General features: G+C 35.4%; 1 protein-coding gene across 1 annotated transcript in view; it reads left to right on the top strand.

Moving 5' to 3' along the window:
• NFIA (nuclear factor I A) overlaps nt 1-19,348 on the top strand; it is a gene marked incomplete at both ends in the record, with an annotated part of 324,239 nt that overhangs the window by 264,267 nt on the left and 40,624 nt on the right. Inside the window, 1 exon segment of the mRNA XM_084243810.1 lies at nt 18,308-18,436. Within this exon segment, the coding sequence (XP_084099936.1) occupies nt 18,308-18,436 (129 nt within the window).

The raw sequence follows: 19,348 nt of genomic DNA, 5'->3' as shown, positions 1-19,348 counted from the left end.
TTATACTTTAAGTAGTAATACTCACATCTAGGTAGATAGAAATCTAACCTATTTTCAGACAGATCAGGAAGAGAGTAACCTCACACACTTGTTCATGAAATGTTTAGCTACTTCACTACACAAAAGAAAATTCCTATATCTTTCTCATCTTCTTCCATGTAAGTGTGCTTCATGAAGAATAGCTAATTATCTAATCACTGTAATTCAAGTCAAGCCAAGCTGTTGAATCTTTAAGTGCTAACTGTGTGCAATACAGTAGGTACAATGAGTGCTCCAAATTTCCTTAGGTATCAGTTACTGTCTGTATAATGGGAGCTCTTGTTTCTGTCACAAAGTTATGACAATCAAATGAGGTAATGGACACCAAAGTTCTTCACAAAATTTAATGTTCTTCAGTCATGTGAAACATCAATAGGATTATTGAGGGAGATAGACTTCACCCAACTGATGATGATTGAAAGCAGACAGGGTTTAAATATAGCAGGAGTCAAACATGTTCAATCTGGCTGGAGAATTAGCAGCACTTTCCTCAAAAGGTGGCAATAAAACTGGGTTTTAGCTGGAACCTAGAAGAAGCATTCATATACATGAAAGTGAGACTTGAAGCTCTTAACTTTTCAATCATTAATATATATAAATCTAAGTGTTTTTCACATACTTTTCTTCCTGGGTTGCAATGTAGCTTTGTGGAATCCTCTGAACCTTTAGAGGTTCTCTGTGTCCCCCCAAATTAAAGACTCATTCAAGCATCCATTGGCTTTAGGAATTACTGAGTTGTACCATTTCCTGCATTTGAGACCATACCTGCATTGAGCACACACATATCAGCCAGTTTCAACAGAAGTCAAGATAATATTTAGGACTTGAAATTATAGGAACAGAGTGAAATTTAGTGCTGTGTTTGAAAACATGAGTAAAAGGCTGCTTGAAATTTCTCCTGTAGAAAAAATTCAGAATTCTAGCAAAAACATTCAGAGTTTTAGAATTGAAATGCTTTCTATTCTATTGTGATTATAAAACCTTATTAACAAATGCAGTTATATTAGGCAAAATGTTGGAAGTTATAAACAGTTCAGTGAAAAGTTTTTAAGTCAAATTTGATAAATAGTAAGTTTAGTGGAAGTTATTTTCTTTAGCACTTTCAGAGATAAAGTTCTTCTCAAAGATTAAGTCCTCATTTTTTAAAAACTTTTTAAATTAATTTTTTTCTTACATTGTTGTAGTTCCCATAGTACTCCTACCACATCGTCTGTGAACCATCAGCATATTCCCTTGTGTTCTTCCCTCTACTTTTTTTTATTTCCCCCTGCCACCCTCCCTCCTTGCTTTATACCTCAGTTCTGTGGTCAGCTTGATAGTTTTGACTTTTTTTTTGACCTTCTGTTTGGTTTTTCTATATTCCACATATAAGTGAGACCATCTGATATTTATCTTTTCCTTCTGACTTATTTCACTTAACATAATTCTGCCCAGCTCCACCCATGTTGCTGCAAAAGGCATGATTTTGTCTTTTTTTGATCTGAGTAATATTCCATTGTGTATATATACCATAGCTTCTTGATCCATTTGCCTGTATGGGGGCATTTGGATTATTTCCATATATCTTGGCTATTATAAATACTGCTGCAATAAAGACAGGAGTGCAGGTTTCCTTTTGAATTAGTGTTTTTGTGTCTTTTGGTAGATTTCTAGGAATGGAATTGCTGGATCGTATGGTAGATCCATTTTTAACATTCTGAGGAACCTCCACACAGCATTCCACAGTGACTGGACCACTTTTTACTCCCACCTGCTGTGTAAGAGGTTTCTTTTATCTCCATATCCTCGCCAGCATTTGTTGTTTCTGTTTTTTTGTTTTTTTTTTTTAATGTGGGCCATTCTCATTGGAGTGAAGTGATATCTCATTGCAGTTTTGATTTGCATTTCCCTGATAATTAGTGATGAACATTTTTTCATTTGCCTGTTGCCCATTTGCATTTCATCTTTGAAGAAGTGTCTTTTTAGTTTTTTTGCCAATTTTTTTTTTGATTGGGTTGTTTGTTTTTGTTGAGTTATGTAAACTCTTTGTAGATATTTGTTATCAGTCCCTTATCCATCCAATGGTGTGCAAACATTTTTTCCCATCCAGTAGGATGTCTCTTCATTTTGATTATTGTCTCTTGTGTACAGAAGCTTTTTTAATTTGATGTAGTTCCAGTTGTTTATCTTCTCCTTTGTTTTCCTTGCTTCTGGAGAAGTAGCGTCAAAGATGTTTCTGAAGTTTATGTCATGGAGTGTTTTGCCTATGTAATCCTCATTTTTGAAGGTCAAAATTAAGCACTGTAATTAAGCACTATAAACAGGTTGACTGTTTTCTTTTTTCACAATTATTAAGTCAAGAAACATATTTTACAGGCATTTGTACACTATTTTGTAAACACTTGGTTGACCAGCAACCCAGGTCATTTAGAACAAGAGTTCAGGGTCACAATTTCTAAGAGAACAGTTGGATTTTTGGAGTTATCTCAGTTTATTGTGATTTTAAATACTGCATACTAGGTTCATTTGGATTTCCACCTCTTCTGGTCCTAATTTGACTGTCAGTAAGCATTCATCAATTGCAAGGGCTGGGGAAGTTTACCAACTTAAACTTGTAGCTGAGACACATAGGAGGAAGCCCATTATCAATGCCAATAAAAAGGCAGCAGACTGGTAACAATAGTGCATTGATTATGGACACTCTGCTGCGCTAGCATATATTAGTGGAGATGATTAAATCTCCCCCAATCTCCTGCTGTAATAGGAATAGTCACTGTTACAGAACACTGCTGTAGGATCAATGTCCTGGCTTTTCTTCTGCATTTATGGAACAGTAGGAAAGCATCATCCTGTGACAACATTCTTTTCCATTATCTCTTTAGTATTGGCACCTGCTCATTAGAGATCAGTGCACCAGGGGGCTCTGGTCAGTACCAAGGGGCCTGTACAGTAGTGATCCTCCTCGATAAGACACTCTTCACCCCAATAAGGAGCTAGGACAGGGAAGCTGTGTATCAACATAAGCGCTCTAGCCATCCTTCACAAATATCCTTATCTTCTTTATCAAGGCTATTTTTTAATGTCAACAAAAGGACCTAAAACAACCTATTGTATTTGGAGTCTCACAGGTTACATGTTAAAAGAGAAGAAGTATTCTCTCATACATGCACACACTGCAAATGTGTATGTCATATGTGTTTGTCATATGCATGTATATGATTTAGGATGTTAAGAAATATTATTGTTATATTCCCGAAGCCTGTTATAGAACCTAGTACCATTTAATAACTATTTATTGAATGAATGAGTGAATGAGTAGACAGAGAGAGAGACTGATAGGTAGGCAGGTAGGTAAGTAAGTAGATACAGAGATAGACAGACAGACAGACAGATAAATAGATAGAGGCCACACATGCGTGTCCTTTTTGAGGAGGCAAAATGCTTAGGAAGCAAAGTGCTGCATACATTTGTTGAATGGATGAATGTAGATCCACTTGCATCAGGGAACCCAGATGCACAGTTTTGTGAATACAGAAGGTCCCAGAAAACAGATGCTGCATTTCAGCTGGTTTTGTCTGAGTAAATAAATTACCCAAATCTCCAAATTTTTAATTTCATGTTTGAAAATGAGAGTGTAAATATTCTAGAAAGAAGGAAGAAAAAGAGGTAGCTTGTACCTTAGTGTATATGGGAAGTCCTCCTCCCTTGTCCTGTGATCATCTCCAGCACAGCCCCAATGGCTTAGGTAGCAAGTGCTGGCTCATCATGTAGCCCTGTTTAGCCTGCTGTGTGCAGGAACTTTAAAGAAAATTTTATTCCAGCCACAACAATCTTCACAGGGTTATTGGGGGTGGAGAAAATAAGGGAGAAATAGAATTATCTTTAAGAGGAAAAAGTACAAATTAGGAATCAAAAGTCTATGATTCTCGCATTCTGCCATGAACAGACCTGGGAGTTTTAGCAAACTGCCTCTCAATTTTCATTTTCTTATATGGAACAACTGTGGACAATAAAACAGCCTGGACTTTCTAACTCATAGCTTAAAAAATATCAAATGAGATGATAATAAAAACAAGAACTGCTATTTATTATGCTCTACCTGTGTACAAGTTACAGTGTGTGTCACTATACATAGAATATTTCTACATATATGTCTTTGTACATATATGTCTTTATGGTTTCATAAAGCTTTATACAAATGTTACATATTCTTTTAAAAAATACTTTGGAAAAACTCTAAAGTGCTATAAAAGTTTAACATAATATGAAATTAAGTTGAAAATATATGTCCAAGTCTGTGTCTATTATATGCAAAGCATCATGCAAGATGCTGGAGGAAAGAAAGAAATCAATAAACAAGACCGATCTTGTCCTCAAAGAACTTACTGTCCAGGGAAGGCAGGAAGGGTAACTGGTTAATCAAGTATCTAGTGGCTATAATACAAAGTACAGAGTATGCGAAAAATCATGTTGACTCAGACCACAACTGTTTAAAAAGCTGGTGTCTCAGCCATTCCATTATGAAAGGAGCATCAGTTAATGCTGGTCCCTGTTTCCTTCCCTTTGTGATATCAGAGTATTATCTCCCTCCATCTCTAAAAAGCATGTAGAAAACTGATGTACTGGGAAGCAAGCGCTCAGGAAGTTCACAAGGCAGTGTCATCCTCCTCCAGCAAAGACAGATCTTTCTGCACCCATGGACTCAAACCTCCCTTCCTAAAACAGACAATGCTTTGGCTTGTGGATAATGAAATGGAGCAGAACCTAAGCAAATATTTACCTAGAGGAAACAAAAGTATTAGAATTGAGATCATTTCACCAAAGGGAAAAATAACCAGAAAGTAGAGTTAGAAAAGGAAAAACAAAATATATAGATGATCAGACTGACTTAGGGGCTTATGGTATTGATTTTCCTATATCTAATAAAGTTTATTTATGTGAGATTTATCTAATTAAATAATATTTATCTAATAAGTATTGTTCAATATTATAAATTATTATAAATAATGTTGTACTTATAGAACTGAAGCAGAAGGTATTTTAACACCTGATATACAGAGAAAAAAGATTTTTTAAATAATGTCCTTAGTTCATCTGTTCTATGAGTGTAATGTAGATATTTCATAGACTTGGGTATAACTACATTTCAATTAACAATAAAAGATAATTTTATTTGTAGTTTGTCATTGGACTGCTGCTGAAAATTTAAATATATAAGGGTTTTATTAGTGAGAGCTAATGTTTATTGAGCACAAACTAAAGACCTTACGCTGTTCCAAGCTGCATATATGTATAAATACATAGATTGAATAGATGCAGCTCTATATTTATGTGTACATCTACTTATAAATGTGTGTATATGTACATATATTTTTTATTTAATTTGTCAAATAGTGGTAGATAGCTATCAAAACTATTTGCAGGCATCCTTCCCTTTCTCATGTGTCTGTATTTTTCATGCATGATTCTATTTAAATGTCGAATAATCAAGGAATAACACTGTCATTTTTGGGGAATGAAGTTCTGTCCATTTTTTTTTTTTTTTTTTTTTTTTTTGGCCATCACTGTTTTTAATGAAGCAGTTTTGTGATGCTCTGCCATAAGGAGTTTTTAAGGGAAGTTAGGGAGAGGGAAGAGAAAAGCCCCTGGCTCTTGCTGATCTCAGGAGTCAGGAGCTTCCCTGCCTTTGCAGCTCAGCTGTGCACAACCCAGTTCCTCTCCTCTCAGCAGAGGGTTACAACAATGTCTATTTATCCAGTCTCTCCATCCACGGATTTCAAATATATCATGAACTCATCAATTAATCAAAGACGTGACACCCATTTGAAGATGATGGGTGAATTACATCCTAGAAGATTCCGAGAAATGCTCGCACCAACGTAGTAAATCAGGGACTGTTCCTGATGCATTCCTGAACAATACACCAAGGACTGAAAGGGAAGAGTTTTCTTTCCAGCACCAAATCACAAAGTATGTCTCTCAACTAAGAAGAATCTTGGAGAATAAAAAAAGTCTTTTTATTTTAAAGCATTTCTTAAACTTGATGAAAAATTAAACTGTGATAGAATAACTAGACCCATTGAAATAGAGATTATTAGCTTGCCTCTTCAGAGTAAAGTAATAGTGACCTCCCTTCTTAACAATCAAAAGCCCCTCTAAAATGTTTGGATTTTTTAAAGTGGGGTTACTTTGGTTTCCGGTTCTTTGGTTGTTTGGAGTGTTTGTGTGCCAGCCCACATGGTGAAAAGCCTGACAGACACATATAATGTTCAGTATTCACTCAACTTGTCTGGCTTTTAGTGTGGTCCAAACATCTCACTGTCCCTCATTTGGAGGAAACATTCTAATCTCTAGGGATTTTCCACTTTGTATATAATGAGAGTTAAAGTTTTCATTTGCATCATTGGAAATGCATTCCAGTCATTAGAAATTCAAAGAATGGCAACCCAATACCCATTTCTAATCTGAAGTGTCCTCTGTAATACCAGATTGTTCTGCCATGCTAGCTGTCTCAACCAGAAATCACTTCACTGCGATTCACGATATCACCATTACTTATGACTTAAGGCAGTCAGAATTTGCCATCTGCCTTTCAGCCATTTCATGAACCCGACTGAAGAGAGAGTTTATCAAAATGGCTGAGCGTCATCCCTCATGTTTAGCACTCTGTAGGGACTTACCTCAGCAGCACTTCCTGTTTTAATTTCTAAATACACGTGTAAGGATTAAAAGTAGTACTAGATGCAAGAGAACATTTTTCAGGGCCAGTTAGTCTTTGATATTTATCACTTCATAGTGATAACACCTGCTTCTAATTTTAAGGGTTCTTTTTTACAGTGGCTGATTTTTTTTTCTTCAGAAAAGAAATCTTATCCTCAAAAGACTTAACCGTTAATTTTTCTCCTTTTGATCTGCTTGATATTTTCATGAGTTTGTCCATCAGCATTGAAATTTTAACATGCCTTTAGTTGTAAAAAAAAAAAAAGTATAACACAAAATCATTATATTGTGTCACATAAATTTATGTCCTAGCCACACATTAGGAGACTTTTGCAGAGGTATAATTTGTTATAAATGTCACTATCTGCCACTTAGGCTACTTGATAGTTATTTTAAGGTGAATAAAGCGAGGGAAATAAACTTGAACCAGCTTACATTCAGGACCCAAATTTGGTTGTTTTTCACATTCAAGGTCAGAATTTGAGGACAATTGTCATTGAGATTTGATAAGTAGAAGGGGGGAGCGGGGAGGCAGGAACCCAGTTTTGTCTAATTAAACATATGGAAGTAGTCCTTCGGTTTTGGGGCAACTGTTGGAGCCCAGTTTGATTTGCTGCTTTGTTTTTATCTTGCATGAAGACCTTTCCCTAATAGGTACTAGATGAAGTTAATTACACTAGTAGAAAAAGCTGTAAACGATGATATATTTCAAGCAACCCATTCTGATTGGTCTGTGGGGAGTTATCTGTATAAAATTGGATTTTTGTGTTGGGTTCCAAAAAAAAGTGTGAATATGAAGGAGAAGTGCTAAATCATGACTCCAGAGAAAATGTCGGCCTTGAGCAGTTTTTAGTTCAAGTGAAAACCAAACTTTAGGATTGGGACAAATAAGACAAGGAGGAAAAAAGGGTGAATCATTAACTCCCAGTATAAAAGCATTATGGTGATCAAGTTTCACCAAACTTGAATAAGACACTCAACAAAGGCTGAAACTGAATGGAACTAACTCATTTACTTAATTGATATGAACAAGGCTGCCAAGCATTTACCCTTAGTGTCAGATAAGTGATTTTTAATAAAATATTTCCAAGATATGAAGACAGTTGAGAAAACAGCACGGTTTTTAATAATTGCTCTCATAAGTAAACGAATCTATCATTACGTTGTCACAAAGAATGACAGTGAGGGAAACATCCTGCTAATCCCTCTCAGATAAGCAGTCAACGTAATTAGACAGACACCATCTCTTCTGTTGAATGTTGCATTAATCAGGAGTGCAACTTTACACGAATTCTTTTCTGATATGTCATTGTTTAAAAACCTATTTTGTCAGATATTGTGCTTCAGAAAATGACTCATGCAGTTGTATGATTTACATAAACACAGCTATTTCCCTCTTTATTGTTTTTGTTTGATTGCTTTAGTAGCGTTTGGTAATATGGGGTTATTTTGCATCCACAAAGCTGCATTTGAGGTTAGTGGGGTTTTTTTATTTTACAAAATATCACAATAATGAACGTAGTTGAAGTATTTTTAAGCTTTGAAAGAAGCTGGTGACTCATGAAGCTAGAATGAAGGCATGCCTCTTTTAAAGAGAAGATTTCTTATAAGAAAATGGCCACAGGTTTTCTGCATTAAATAAGAGCTCAAGAGAGACCCTCTTTGAGAAAATTGTCGTGTTAAAAGGATGAAATGTGTTGCCCCCTTCCAGCATGCACAGGCATTGCCATTTTAAAGAATTCCATTTGCTGTGTAGTTTCTAGCTTCAGCTAGGAACTATTTCATAGTCATAAAGTGGTATCAGCGAAGTCCATTGCACAGCTCTATCTCCCCACTTTCCCAGAGACTCAAAGGCAAAGAAAAGGTTATTGAAGGATGGCAGGCAGATTTCACTAAGTAACAGGTGGAGGTCAAAGTAGTTTATTTGTGGGGATGAACAGAGTGCAGAGATGAAAAATCAAATGCTTTGCCATAATAAGGTTTGGCAAGAAAATGCTGACTACACTAAGCTTAGATTCTAGCTGACAGAACCTTTTCTAGTGTTCATTACTTGATTTCACAGTTCAAGCAATTTGAAGAGGCCTAAAATTCTATTTCTTTCCCCCCCCATGAAATGTTCCAATCATTTTCAGATTTTACTTTAAATAAAGTGATGGTTGCTCTGCTTGTATCCAGGGAACATTGGACTGATAGATGCCCAAGGCAGACATACCAAAGACGGCACATCACAACCCTTGCATCCCTTCTAAATTAAATTTCGTCGGTAGAACTCTTAAATACCAAGCCTTCAATCATGTCTTCTCTGACAGAAGAGAACATATTTTAATAAACACTTAACTTCCCATCAGTGAAGCCAATATTGTAGGTGGAAAAAAGTCCCTATTAGGATAATTATCAAGCTTGAGCACAGGGTTATTCCTGGCTTGTTGAAGGTGGGAAAGAAAATGTTCTCATTTCCCCCTTGATACTGTAAATTCTGTATTTGTATAGTGCATTTGTTTTGCTTTTATAACTTAAAAAATAGTTAAACATGCTAAAAAGCTATGAAAGCAAAATTTACCTACTGTTTTATAGCAGGACCAAAAGAGTAAAGTTATTTAACGGCTTATAGACCAGAACTGTCCAATGAACTTTCTGCAGTGATAGAAATGTTCTATATCTGCTCTGTCCCATATTGTCACAACTAGCCAAATATGGATGTTGAGCACTTGAAATGCAGCAGTGCTGAGCAACTGAATTTTTAAATTCATTCCATTTTAATTAATTTAAATTTAAGTAGCCACATGTGGCTAGTCCCTACCATATTGAACAGGGCAGATATAAACCAAACATATGTACGATTGAGTTTTTTCTTTTCAGCTGGGTATCTGGGCAGAATGAATAAAACATTATACTATATTTATTTTTATGTAAAGAAAATAATTTGGTTTTCTCAGTAATTTCTCTTTATTCTTCTCTGTGAATAAATTTTCCTAAGTCCTCTGTGAATGTGTGTGATTGTTATGTTGAGTACAATCAAGCCTTCCCTGAAAACATGGGGCGATGGGATACTAGGGTAAGATGAGATGGGTAAGGGATCCCCAACCTTGCAAGTATATGAAGGATGAGTCAGTTTGTTCATTTCAATCCAGACACCATGATATCTGCATTGAGCATGAAAGAAGAAATTCCCTTAAAAAATTAAGACACTTAATTGTTGTCCCAAGAAGCCTATTTTTATATGACATTTTCCTTGTGTCTAATCTTTCCTGTCTCCGGTTGTAAATTTTCTCACACAAATGAACATTTGGAATACATTAGAGAACTCATCATTTTTCTCCTGAATAATCCATATAATTTTTATTCCATTCTCCAATTTTGAAAAATTGAAGAAATCACTTGAATCCAAGCCTTTTAAATTAGCTGAACTTTTAATGATGCAATAATTCTTTTGGGGGTCCTTTTAACTCATTTTAAATGGTTGCATATAGAGTAAGATGGATAAACCTCAGGCGCTATATTAACTTTCATTTTATTCTCTCCATAAAATCATAAAAATGATTTTAAAATATTTTTATTCACTGAAAAAGATTAAATGTCAAAATAGTCTGGCTGGTTTACCTTTTTTTTTTTTATTGTTGAGTGTGTTCATCATAATAAATTACATTAGAATGAACCCTAATGGATTTTATCATTAGGACACATTTAAGAAGAATACAGGCTCTTGAAAAACCTCCTGATATCACACAGCAAGTGTTTATACCCGTAGGAACAGAATGGTCTTTTCGCTGTGGGGCTGATCTAGCCAATCACAACCTTCATTTAGCATCTTGGTTGGACATCATCTCATCACAAGGTGCTGCTGAGATGGTCCTAGAAAGATCCTTTTCTTGCCTGTGAGGCAACTGCTGGAGAGTGTGGCGTAGCTCTGAATCTGGAAGAGATGAGTTTGAGCATGAATTTGCTAGTGGTGGATGACTTGCAAAATATGGTACTGGTACTCAGCTTTCATCCTGTACTAGAGAAATTTGTGCTGACAACTTAAATCAGGCAGATATGCCTGGGGAAATCATTCCCTACTCTAAGATCTGGAGGTGTAGGGAAATCTGAATTTAAAGACAACAGTCACAATAGTACTTAACATGTCATTTAAGCTGAAGAAAACTACTTTCAGTATCATTAAAGAGCTTGTGATTGGTTTGTATCAGTAATGTCGATAAGTTATTAGTACTTTTTTCAGAAATAGGTATCTTGGTGGAGTAGTACAGTGAAACAAACAATAACTTTGATCCTCTGGGTTCAGATGCTGGCTGAACCAGCATGTATAAGTGTGTGGCTTCTCATCATCTCAAGGCTTTCTCTCCCTCAGTTATCCTCTCTCTGAGTCATTGTTTTCTGGGCCGTTCCCATTGTAGGCAAACATACTTCACAATCTCTCATCTTCAGAAAGTTCTGCCCTGCTTCTCTCTCTCTCCCTGTAATTAGTATCCTATGTTTCTGCTTTTTTTTCTGCAGACCAATTTCATGAAAGAATTGACTACCCTCATGTTCTTTTCTTCTTCATTTACCATTGATTCTGTAAACCATTCTAACCTGTCTTCTGTGCCTCACCCTCTTGGAGATTGGTTTTTCAAGGTCACCAAAAACTTCCATTGCCAAATCCAGTGGACCCTCTCTATCCTCATTATACTTTTCTCAATAGCATTCAACTTGTGTGATTACCTCCTTCTCCTTGAAAAACTTCTCTTGTTTTCTGCAAAACTACACTTTCCTATGGTTTAAACACCTTGGCTCAGCCTATTTTGACATTAACTTTAGTAGCTCTGAAGCTTTCCTTGACTTGTGAGACTCTGAATTCTAAATAATCAGGCATGGTAAACTACAACTTCAATTTAAGTGAGGTATTATGGCATTATAACAGTCTAGGCTTGAAGCTATCAATGAGTCTTAAAAAAAAGAATATTTTTATCCTCTCTGGCTATGAACAATGATATAACAGTTTGCAGAAGGCTTTGTAGAAGAAGCAACTTACTGCATAGGCGAGAAGCTATTGCAAACATTAAGTGTATATATCTACCACTTTATAATTAATCTCTTGGAGAGTTACTTTCTTTTAAGTCTGAGATATTTATTTCTTGGAGGTTATGTGTTAGAATCACTGATAATACATTTGGTATGTTTTAACAAAATCCTAATTTAGTAGTAAGTCTACTAAGGCCAAAAAAAACCTTTGCTATGTAAGACAAGATGATTCTTGGAATAATTGAGACTTGCTTTCATTTTTGCATAATTTTTGAAGCATATATGACCTTTCTTCGAATTTCTTCTTTGAATAACCAAATTAGAAATTTCAGCTATAAATATACTTTACTGACTTATATAGAGCACTGTTTTTATAGTATACTAAGGAAACTACATGAGGGAGTATGCTTTACAAAATGTTTAAGCGACAGAATCAGAGACAGAATCAGAGTTTTTTTTTTTAGACAATCACCAAACTGGTTTGATGACCATTTCTTTAGTGACTTAAGGATTTCTTGAGGTCACTAGATGGGCGAAGCTTTCCATTAGCCTTTAATTTTGGAATAGCAGTAATTTTGGTAAGGCAATAGCAAAGATGGGTCGTTGGGAATTAGGTAACAGTGGACACAAGGATATCTAAAGCCAAACATGAACATGAAAGCTTACAGCATTTTGTGGTCCTCTCTAACCTGCTTTCATACTGGATTTTATTACTAAACTGAAGAGGTTGCTTGTTTCTAGAGTTTCTCCCAAACAGATAATGCATATAAAGGAACATTATTGAAACTAAACTTTCTCTTCTTGGCTTTGATACTTTGAAGAAAGAAACATAATCAGTTCAGTTGTCTCTGACCACTTGAATTACATCATCCAAACTCCTACAGGAGACAAGATGAACTTCTGCTGCCTAAGCAGCTTTTGTTGGGGTTATTTTCACAGGACAATGAATTTTTAAATAAGTCTTCTAACAAAAGTAAGCATCAACACTGACTTGTCACATTTTCCCTTTAAAAAATGTTTCATTGTCATTGAAATAATTATAGTTTATTATGATGTCTTCCATCCCCCCTTCCTATTAATATGTAGCTCCTTGGGTTCCTAAATATATACTGCTTAAAAATCTTTCTCAAGCAATGAACAATATTGTACTTTTTTCCCATTCCTGTGGGATTTGCTTCATAATTGTATCTGTGGAGTCCTTGGTCAAAGTGCTTGTTAAATCTCATAATTTGGGAGAGAGGGGAAATTGAAATTATGATCCCCCCCATCTTCTTATTACTCTTTGTGATGTCAAGTTGAAGAAAAAAAAAACAACCTCTATTTGTTATAGTAGACCTCAATATTTATTTTTTAATTTTATTCAATCTATTTTGTTATTTATGTTTTTGAAAGGAGGAGTCAGGAAATTAGAAAATTTCAGAAGTATTTTTATGTGATTGGAAATAAACATTTGTTAGCCTCCTTTGTGAGAAGATATCTTAACACTTTCTTGGGATAGGTTTTGGCAAGGGAAACGCCTCACAATATCAGATGGGTTTGCAAAAAGTAATCAAAACTTCTGGAATTTTGGGATGATTCTTGCAGACAGTATATTTGAAGATCATGTTAGTTTTCTGTGCTATATAGCAAAAATACTACACATTTAGCAGTTTAAACAACACACATTTATTTCCTCATGGTTTCCATGGGTCAAGAGTTAGGGCTTAACTTGCCTCTACTGGGAATCTCACAAGACAGCATTCAAAATTTTATGCAGCCTGCATTCCTTTCTGGAGCTTGAGATACTCTTGTGCACTCTTAGGCTTGTTGGCAGAATTCAGTTCCTTATAGCTTTGGGCTAAGGTTTAACTCAGCCTTTTTTTTTTTTTAATTGGGGTAACTTTGGTTTATAACATTATATAAGTTTCAAGTGTACAACTTTAGTCTTCAGCATCTATATATACTGTATTATGATCACCACCAAAAATCTAGTTTTCATTTACCCCCACCCCAATCCCCTTCTTGCCCTCTGGTGACTACCACTTTGTTGTCAGAATCTAAGAATTTGTTTTTATTTATTTGCTTTGTTTATCTTCCATATATGAGTGAAATCATCTGGTATTTGTCTTTGGCTGACTGATTTCACTTAGGATAATCCCCTCAAGTTTTATCCATGTTGTCACAAATGGAAAGATTTCATCTTTTTAATAGCTATATAGTATTCCATTGTGTATATATCATATCTTCTTTATCCATTCATGCATTGATAGACACTGAGATTGTTTCCATATCTCTGCTGTTGTAAGTAATAGTGATACACATATGGCTGGATCTTGTCTTTTATTCTATTCAGCTGCTCTATCTCTTTTGTTTGGAGAATTTAGTCTATTTACATTTATGTTGATTATTGAAAGGTATTGATTTATTGCCATTTTTGTTCATTGTTTTCTGGATGTTTTCATTGTCCCTCTCTTTTCCTTTCTTTTTCTTTCTCTCTTCCCTTGAGATTTGATGGTTAGGTCCTAGCTTTCTTTTTTTTTTTAGGACCTAGATTTCTTAAAACCAATTATCAGACTAGAGCTAAACTCAGCGCCTAGAGGTCCCTGCAGTTCCCTCCCAAGTGGCCCTCACATAGTCCCTTCTTAGGCATCTTAGTTATTCAAAAGCCAGCAAGAGACTCTCTGACTTCTAGTCCCTCTGTGAAAGGGCTCTCACCTGATTAGATCAGGTCCACCTCAGATTATAACCATTACTCAACTCAGAGTCACCGATTAAGGACTTTACTTGCATTTGTAAAAATCCTTTCTTTTCTGTAATATAACAATCTAATTATAAGAATTATATCGTCATATTCACAGGTATGAGTCACATTAAAAGGGAGAGAACTATACAATGCATGTACTCCAGTGGCTGAGAACATTAGGGCCATCTTAGAATTCTATAACAAATATTAATCATGAATCTAACAGAATCTTGGGGAATACTGTATTTGCCCTGTTCGTATAAAGTTTTCCTATGACACGTCTCACTCACAACTATGCACTAGTCACTTATTGACTAGAATTTCGTGTTGTCCACTGGTCTTTATTTGGGATGACTTTGTAGCTTAGGAAAATGGCAAAATAGAGAAAATTTAGCAAGTGTGAGGGTTAAAAAACCAATGATAACTCAGATTTCTTCTTGAAATCCATATCCTGTTTATCACCACTGAGTTTTTTTATAGCAATCTACTGTAAGAATATCCTATTGAAACAAAACATTACTTCATTTTTTCCTCACTCCATAAAATAATTTTATATGTAGAACAGAACTTTGAAGTAATGTTTTGTTTTAGAAGAAGCAGTAGATTACTTTAGGAACATTACTGCTCCTGTATCTATAATCTTTTTTAAAAATCTGATACTTGAAAAAATATATTGAAATTAAAGTTTGGATTCATTCAGAGCCAATCAGTCATTAATTTGTACGGTAATTGTTTAATAGCTGTGCATAGCTAACTGCTAAAAGGAATTTTAACACGGAGTTATTTTTAAGTAACATAAAGAAACTAAGTTTGATTTCAAAAACAAAAGCCAAGATTAATGTTCTCTTGCTCTTAACATAAAGCAGTTTACTTGCATTTTGAAATTTCATCTGGTCAATTAAGTATACGAAGCAAATTAACCAAAACATACATTATGCATATGGAGAAAATATTAAAGTATATAATAAGGATGTGTGCTCAATACTAGTCTTTAAAAATTGAAAACACAAAGTAATTTTGAGATTCATGACAGCCTCAGGGTTCATATTACTTGACTGTGATAAATTTAGAAGATTATACATAGTTTGGCTTGTTCTTCTTGCACGCAAACAGTATTTCTCTCTTTAACCCTTTTGAAGAGGATTTGAATTTTGCTGTTTTTGAACCATTTACCAACTTGATCATTCTTCATGCTTTTTATTGCCATAATTTTACATATACTTCTTTAATTTATATTACCCTTTTAAAAGGGCAAATGGTGGATATAAATCATGTCAACATTTCTGCAGTATTTAGAATGGCATGGGTTGGGAAACATGAACTTATCAAAGAAATGATAACTTTTCTTTGAGTCTAACCATTTGCTTTCTATAATAACGTTAGTTCAGATACTGCATTTTATCAGTGATTCCATTGTCTGAAAAAAATCCTGCCATCTTAAAAGTTTCGACATTTTTGTTTTCTATTCTATTTCTGTTTCATGACACATAATTCAGGCATTTGACTGAATTTAAATCAGTGGACCAGTTAACAGCCTAAAAATTGGTTTACACAGAAGAGGTTTGAACAAACTGGGAGCTTTGTTTGTGTTTTGGTTCTTTTTATTTTCTTTGAATTTTTAAAAATTTTGAATCTCGGGCCTTCCTGGTTGGTGCAGGGGTTAAAGTCTCAGTACTGTCAAGCTGTTGCCAGCCACTGAAGCATGAGTTCGATCCCCAGCCTTGGAGCTGACCCACATGGCGCAGCAGACCTCTCCTGTATCTTCTGGGGATCCCCTCAGTAGTGTGTTTCAGTAGACCTGCCTGTTTGCTCCCCACTCTGTCACTGGTGAAACCTCTCACCACCACCCCCTCTGGCCTTGTTCTTGTATGCATAAATAAACACCCAGTTCTTGTATGCATAAATAAATAAAAATAGATCTTTAAATAATGGGCTTAATTCAAAATAAAATTTTTTTTAATCTCTCTAATGTAGTTATGTGACAATACATTAAATGAGATTACTTGTAGTGAATGTTGCTCTAAAATCTCAATCAGTCCTAATGGTGTTAGGTATTTGGCATGGTTTAACTTTAGTTGCTGGTGCAGTTAGCAAACAAGTATAGCTGAAGTCACTTAGTAAATTTTTTAAATTCAAATCACATAAGTGTTGGTCTAGAGTGGATCTGATCTAGATTTGTCAAGCTAGTGTGAAATCATATGCCACTTTATATTGTCCTTACATGTGACTACGCAAATATGCTTCCCATTTTGCAATTTGTTTCTTTTGGGGGGGTGTCAAAACCCCAAGTTTCGCTATTTTCAACCATCTATTGGTAAAACCACAGACAAAGCTGTGACCTATCCAAGTAGTTTAAATAGTTTTCAGGTCACTTGGTGAGTTCCATTCCTTTGGTAGATATCCTGAAAATAGGGGCAGAGAAAACATGGTCTCTGTCCTTATAGAATCCGTAGTCACACTTGAAGGCTGTGTTGTAGAATCTCATTAAGGAAATATGTGATCAGAAATAACAAGGACATATTTAGATATAGGCCAAACTAACAGCATTTCAGAACAGATCTTTATCTATAAAGTGCTTGACAAAACGCATGGTTCTTAGCAACTGCTCAATAATGGCTATATGCTTGTTTCATTATTATTTTTCTAGTTCACCCAAATAATTCTCATAGGCAGAATGCATCATATGTAGATAATGTGTACGTCAAATGAGATTTGGTTCTTTTGACATGAAAGCAGACCAATTTTGTGTTGCAAACTTAAGAGAGCCCCAATTTGTCCTGTGGTGTGGAGAGTAGGAGACATTTCCTTTATTTTTATATCCAAGTTTTCATTGTTTTTATTGGCACCCTACCAAACTGATAGATGCTTACAGTTGTGTATGTCAGCGTGGTTGCCGAGAACATTACAAATCCAGTAATTACAAGGGGCAATTTTTCCATTATTTTCTTCCTAAAGCATTTCCTATGCTGGAGATGCTATGAAAATGGTGGAAACTACAGTAAAGACACTATTTTTAAAAGCAAGCTTTTATTGTATTTTCTTAGCATAAAAGTGATATATGTTCATCATAGAAAGACAAGTAAGCAAAAAAAGGTCATGAAAATCACCCAGATCTAACACACACAGAGAAGTACTGTTATAGTTTATGCATATTTCCTTCCAGTTATTTCTGTGGTACTTAGAAATACATTGCTAAATGGTATCATGGTATAACATTCTATTTTGCAATTGCTTTTTTGAAATTACCATTATGTTACAAATATCTTTCCATGTCATTCCTTTACAGTATTTTTCTGCAATGGTTATGCCATATTTATTTAACTAGTCCCCAGTTGTTGGGCATTTAAGATTTTTTTTTACTGTTATTTTTTTTCCTCTTATAAATAATTCATTGGATGAGCAACTGAGTTGCGATTGTTGAGGGACCTTTTTAATGTTAAAATAGCGACATTATTTTAAATGTTGAAAGTGTCTTGGTTTTGAAATTAGGTAACTGGTGAGATGAAAATGATTGAGGATGATTGAGGTTGAGGTCTTCATGTTTCTGTGCTTTCCTTTCTGAAGGGTCCCAGAGTCCACAGGCACCTAAGAACTTTCAGGAAACACTGGGACACTTTATAATTAGAGAAGATCAATAATCCCCAAATGAACTGTGATTTAGAAGAATAACTTGAACTCAATTATAGACTGACCTCCCAGTCTGTTTCTCTGACAAATTCAAGTCAATTCAAAGAAATTTTTGGTACACGGGTGGATTCTTTTTTTTAATTCTTTAAGTTTTATCTTTCAGCACATGGCTGTTGTTCCATGAATTAAAATATACTTATCATCCATTCTTCTTGCCAGGAATGCCATCTCCAACCACACTGAAGAAGTCGGAGAAGTCTGGTTTCAGCAGCCCCTCCCCTTCACAGACCTCCTCCCTGGGAACTGCATTCACCCAGCACCACCGACCTGTCATTACAGGACCCAGAGGTGAGCTGCTCCACAGACACCCTTGGGTGGGCTTCAATCATGACCCAGGACCAAAGTAGCAATTTGACAGACAATGAGAGCTACCCTAGTGAGGCCTGAGTGTTCTAATTCCTCATCCATGGGGACACCTTTGGAATGTTAAGGAGCAAAAAGATTTGGTGTGAAACCCTTGATCCTTACCTAAGGCAAAAAAAGGAGTCAAACCTGTTTCTCTATCATTGGATGTTGCAAAGAGATGAGGGGAAATGTGAATTGAACCAACATCAAATTTGTCTTACAAGTTGTACAAGAGGTGTATGTATGTGTGTATCAGAGAGAGAGAGAGAGAGAGAGAGAGAGAGAGAGAGAGAGAGAGTTAGGCGATTATGTTTTTTGTTTAGTCGTTTACCTGTTTTCAAGTAATGGCCTTTTTTCATCCTTTCATCCCTGCTGATTCCCTTTCCTGGAAACCTGATTTCAATATGTGGTGTTTTGCATTGAGGTTGTTTGTATCATGGTGTTGACGAGCAGTCTTCATTCACCCCTTTTGAAGTGGTAGATAGTTTGTCTGGTTTTCATTGCAATGTTTTCATTATTTTTGTCTTGTGTGCTTTTAAGTTTATTATTAAAATGTGTCCACAAGAAATATGATTTGTATTTCACATTAAAGACAAGCTTTAAACCTCGAGAGAATGTCAGCAAATCACTTAACTTGATCTTATTGCAAGATGAAAATATTTATTAGTTTGTTTATGAAACTCCCACAGTAGGAATATGAATAATTGTAACCACGTTTGCTTTCTTCCATCAGATTTTCGTTTAGGTAGGTCTGTGATCTACCAGCTGGCATCATAAAACATCCTAGAAAGTTATGGTCTCTTGTCTACCGTGACATATGCCTGGGGAAACTGATATTTCTTACATTAATCCCAA

The sequence above is a fragment of the Talpa europaea genome, assembly GCF_964194135.1.
Source record: "Talpa europaea genome assembly, chromosome: 9".
NCBI classification, from domain to species: domain Eukaryota; kingdom Metazoa; phylum Chordata; class Mammalia; order Eulipotyphla; family Talpidae; genus Talpa; species Talpa europaea.
Note: the sequence above shows the minus strand (reverse complement) of the source record. Positions and strands in the feature narration are given on the sequence as shown.